The following is a 4973-nucleotide window of genomic DNA, read 5'->3' as shown; positions in this document are numbered from 1 at the left end:
CTTCTCTGACACGTTTGTACCTGGGGAACCCTGAGTATGGCAGGAGGAGGGGCCTTGTGCCCGACCTGCCCTGAAGCTGCCCTCCCCAGGGCCTGGAGGACAGAGGACAGCAGCGTCCTGCTGTTTCCTAGAGATGGCCGGGAAGGGGGCAAGCTTGGGAAGCCATGACCTCAGGTTGTCACTGGTACCTGCTGGGCGCCTGGCCTGCAGGTGAGGCTCTCTGGGTCCTGGTGGAGAGGACGCTCTGCCAGTTCTGCTGAGAGGTCCTGGCCGAGAGGGCGGCTGGTGGGGTGTGCAGGACGGAGAGGCCCTGTGTGGCCAGCAGGGAGACCCATGGGCAGCAGGAGCCACACCCCACACCCGAGCCTCCATGCTGCTGCTTGACCTTCATCCCCTGGGGCCACCAGGACGGAGGGCAACCGTGCAGCAGTGCCCCGGGGACGGGGCAGCCGTGGCCTTGGCCCTCAGAGGAGCAGTGCAGCTCTGGCCTTCAGGAAGGCCTGAGCCCACACAGAAGGCAGGGACCACCCCCGGCACGAGGGGCAAGGACCAAGCAGCAGAGGGACATTGTCTAGGACACTCAGGCCGACCAGTCCTGCGGGCCTGGGGTCCCTGTGCAGCCACAGCCGGGTGATCCTCTAACTCTGCTGCCCGTTGACAGGGAGGGCCTCAGGCCACACTGGACGCTGCCTGTCAGGGGCAGGGTGGGTCTGGGTTATGCCCCTGCCTCTCCCAGGCACACCCCCACCCAGATCTCTTCTGACCATGAAGCTTCTTAATCAATCCTTGGACGGTGTCGGGTTCGCCTCCAAGACGGGATGCAGGAGGACTGTGGGCTCGGCATAGTCCGCAGCTGTGGCAGGTGTCTCCACGAGGTGGGGGCTGCCTGTGCCCCTGCAGCAGGACCCGGAGCCCGGGAGCGCCAGAGCTGACCGCCGGCTGCAGTTGGGGAAAGGACTGCGCCAGTTCATGAGGCTGGGTGGGCAGGGCCACTCCTTGTTTGGTTTTTTGATTTTTGTGGTGCTGGGGATTGAACCCAGGGCCTTGTGCATGCGAGACAAGCACGCTACCATCTGAGCTGTGTCCCCAGCCCCCGTGCCACTTCCTAATGGCCCCAAGTCTCTCCAAAGACACCACTTATCCTCTCCCTCCAGAGACACCCCCAGGCTCTCCCTCCAGGCACCCCAGGCCTCTCCCAGTCCTGCTTGGGAGCAGCCCTAAGGCTGATGCGTTCGCAGTGGCTGCCGCCCTCTGGTGGCTGCTAGAGTCATTGCCCATGGTGAGGTCCCATGGCCAGGTCCCTTGGCAGGCTCTGCCCAATCTTGCAGGGACTTGCAGTTCTGTGGGACAGAAATGGAATCTGAGGTTTCCAGACCTGACATGGACTATGCTCTGCTGTGTGCAGTTTTCCTGGAGACCCCTGGAGGGTCTGGGGGGGAAGGTGGGTCTGGAGCACCTGGTCTCTAGAACCCGGCTGGCCCCTGGAGGCTGCACCATGCTGGGGAGGAGCTGGGGGCTGCCGTGAACCTGGCTCCCCGACACTCTGGACTCGGCTGTCCTCTCCCATGCCAGGGCCTCCGCCCTCAGCACGGTCCTCCTGTGGCACAGAGCTGGTCCCCTACCAGCGTGGGGAAGCCCCAGGGCAGGCTCAGTCCCTGGAGGAAGGAATGGATCCCAGGGGCAGGCCCTCCCCCAGGCGGCCGTGAGCCCCAGAGGCCTGAGGTTGGTCCAGTTCCCCTTTATCCTCCCCCAGAAACAGCGCTCCTGGGAGTGCAGGGGTTTCAGATGGTCTGAGTCCCCGTCCCAGCCGGGGGGGCTCCAGGTGGTCTGTGGCTCTTGGGGCTCAAACACCGACCGTGGGTTTGTTCCCCCTGAGCGGGTGGCTAAGTCAGGGATGTTCTCAGTGTGACTTTCCAGTAGTGAAAGTCCCGGCTCCTGCCTCAAACACTGGGCGCAGCCGGTGAGCTGGGTCCCGGCCATGCCATGCTGTCCAGCCCTGTGTGGGCTTGTGGGGCCGTGCAGGGCAGCTCCAGGTCAGCTCTGGTCCCAGCCCTGGTTCTGGAGTCAGAGCCGGATCCACTGAGCCACGGCAGAACTAGAGCAAAGGGCTCCAAGCTTGCCAGGGACCTGAGCTTTGGGTGACTGTCCCCAGGGACTCTGCCAGAGGTGAGCCCAGCCCTCATGCCCAGGCTGGGCTCAGGCTCGGCCAGCTGCAAGCTGCAGCAGCGGCTCAGCCTGACCCCAGCTCCCTGATGGGCACGCTGGGTGGTTCAGGCCAGGCCACTGCCTGTGGGGGGAGCAGCGTGCCCTACAGGAAGTCACTCTCCCTTGTCTCCGGCTATTTGTGAGTGTGTTGTGACCAAGTGTCTGAGAGCCCTGCCCCTTTGGAGGAGTGAGGATCAGTGACCTCTGAGCTGCTGGATGGCCTGAAAAATCACAGAAGGCTGGCAGGGACCTCAGGGGTCAGGGAGTGTCACCTGGAGGATGGGATCGCGGGTGCCTTGCCACCTAGCTTTTAGGTGGCTGATCATATCTAGTGACTTCTCAGAGTGCAGAGTGGACACTGGCTTGAAATACAAGAACCAGCCCTCCACGGGGCACAGTGATGCTGGCCACTTGTAAGGACAGCAGAAACCTCTTCCTTCTTGAGTCTGAGTACATTGGCAGAGGCCTCAGAGAAGGGGCTGAACACAACCCAGCCCTCTGACCACTCCAGCCTGGCCTGCCCTTGGCTGGACTCATGTGGGGACGCTCAGCCTGGCTTCTGGCCCCTCCCTGCCCTCCCCTGACCTTTCAGATTCTGTTCTAGCCCCATGGCTGGCAACGGGCTGAGCTGGGCACCTCAGGGACACTCTCCCGGTCATCTCATCCTGTGAATGCTGATGTCCGCAGCTAAGGCCCTGGGCCTAGGTCGGGCCTTCTGAGCACTGCCCCTGGTCCTGGCCCTCCTTCAGCCCCTGGGACCTTGGGGACACGAGGAGAGGAAGAGCATGTCTCTCACCAGTGCCAGCCTGGAAGGCGTCAGGACCTGAGACTATGGGCAGGGCAGGGTGGCAGGGCAGGGTGGCAGGGCAGGGTGGCAGGGCAGGATGGCAGGGCAGGGTGGCAGGGCAGGATGGCAGGGCAGGGTGGCAGGGCAGGGTGGCAGGGGCCTGGGGTCACTCTCTCCATGCTCCTTACCCTGCTGCAGGGTCTGGGGACCCAAGGCCCCCAGACACTCCTGCACCCCTTGAGTTGGGGGCTGCCCGGGGCCCTTGGGAGGTCCCCTGAGGGGGGTGCCCCATCCGACTCTTCCCTCTGCTGCCTGCCCCTCACCACAGGGTTCAGTTGATGTGGGCGGTGGTGACTGGCCAGCTGAGCCGGCTCCAATGCAGAGGGCAGAGCCCCAAGGAGGGTCCTGCTGGCCTCTGCCACCAGCACCAGTGGGCACCAAGCCTGCAGCAGGAGACATCTGGCCTTGGCTCAGGGAATCAGAGAACTCAGTGGGAAGGGGGTTGACTCCCTTGGGGCCTGGCCCTGCCCACCATCACGGACATCAGGGAACGAGTTCAGGCAAGGGCTCCATGCTGAACCATCTGCTGGAACCACAGAGATCCCTCTGGGTGCCACGTGGCTTCAGAGATGGGTGGCCAGGGATGCCCTGGGGTGAGAGCAGATGACATCCCTGAATGGCTGAAAGGCCATGACACTACATGCAGGGCCACTCAGGGAACGGGAGAGACAGCAAGGGGGAGGGGAAGGGGCAGGGCAAATGGACTGTGGTTTCCATGGTGGGTGGGGGCCAGAGGTGAGGTCAGCAGGCTGAGGACGGGCTGGCTCTGGGGCAGAGGCTGTGCTCATTGTCCAGTACTTGACCTGTGTGCCAAGGGCAGGGCTAGACAGTGGCCTGAGTGTGAGAGCCCACAGAGGTGGTGGCTGTGTTTGGGTCTGTGTTTGAAAGGGAGGCTCCCGGGAGTAGCTTACCATCTCTAGGTATTAGCTAGACTCCAGACCCAGCGTGGCCCAGCCGTCAAGGCAGAATACTGAAAATAAGACCAGTTCATACAACCTGCTTATCTGGATGAGATGTGTGTGCTGGGCTGGACGCCTTTTGCTTTCATGCTTGGTATCTTGGTGTCATGCTTAGGGTCTTGGCTTACGGAAGGTCACCTTGCAGGGTGGTCTCCTCCCAGTCCCTCCTGTTTACCCTGGTCTGTCTTCTCTATGCCCCTGTCTTCTACCCTGCATTAAAAAAAAAAAAAGATTTTTGGAAACAGTGTGACCAACAGGGGTTGTTCTGAAGGTGAAATGTCACAGCATGTGGCCAGAATTTGCTGCTCTCAAACTCTGTTTTTATCTATTCATTTGTTGCAAATATTTTCTCCAGTATTTGAGCCTTGTAGCATTATGGTGTTTGCAAATCTTCAGTTTTTAAAAACAATCTTCCTTTCGATTTCTCACTTTTAATCTTATAAAGGCATAGTGGTTGTGATCATGGGTCTGGTAATCAACTGGGCCATCCCAGGAGGAGCCTGGAGACTTTCTGACACCACTCTGTGCTTCAGTTTCCCCCCCAGGGTGACAGCCAAGCAGACGTTTCCAGAGAGCATTTGGAGAGCTTGGTCTAAACACCTAGGGACCTTTTGGGAATGGAGATGAGTAATTGGGGGTGACCTTGAAGATTGACTACATAGCTAGCCAGCTTACTTTTCAGATTCTCTGGCAGCAGAGTTGAAAGCTTGGCATCCCCAGGCACTTTTGGGAATACAGCTTACACATACACACACTTGATAAAACCTGCCTGTGAAAACTGTAAAAAAAAAAAAAAAAAAGAAAAAAGAACAGATTTTAGGAGCGCAAACCTGGACCACCACACTTCCCAACAGCGCCACCTCGTGGCAGACACGTGGGATCACGCCTGTGAGGCCGCCTGAGGTTCCGCGTTGTGTAGAATTCCATGCCTGCCAGGGCAGCTTAGAGAAGGCTGAATAGGA

General features: G+C 60.0%; 1 protein-coding gene across 1 annotated transcript in view; it reads right to left on the bottom strand.

Annotated features, from left to right (window-relative positions):
* Window positions 1-3387: 3387 nt before the first annotated feature.
* Window positions 3388-4973, bottom strand: part of Bace2 (beta-secretase 2) — an 89571-nt gene continuing 87985 nt past the window's right edge. The window contains exon 9 of the mRNA XM_058577343.1: window positions 3388-4221. Coding sequence (XP_058433326.1) covers window positions 4217-4221 — 5 coding nt within the window. The 3' untranslated portion in view covers window positions 3388-4216. The remainder of the gene's footprint in view (window positions 4222-4973) is intronic.

Source organism: Marmota monax, unplaced genomic scaffold (assembly GCF_021218885.2).
Source record: "Marmota monax isolate L192 unplaced genomic scaffold, Marmota_monax_Labrador192_F-V1.1 WCK01_AAM20220418_F8-fsc00125, whole genome shotgun sequence".
NCBI classification, from domain to species: domain Eukaryota; kingdom Metazoa; phylum Chordata; class Mammalia; order Rodentia; family Sciuridae; genus Marmota; species Marmota monax.
The sequence above is the reverse complement of the archived record's forward strand: the minus strand, read 5'-3'. Positions and strand labels throughout refer to the sequence as shown.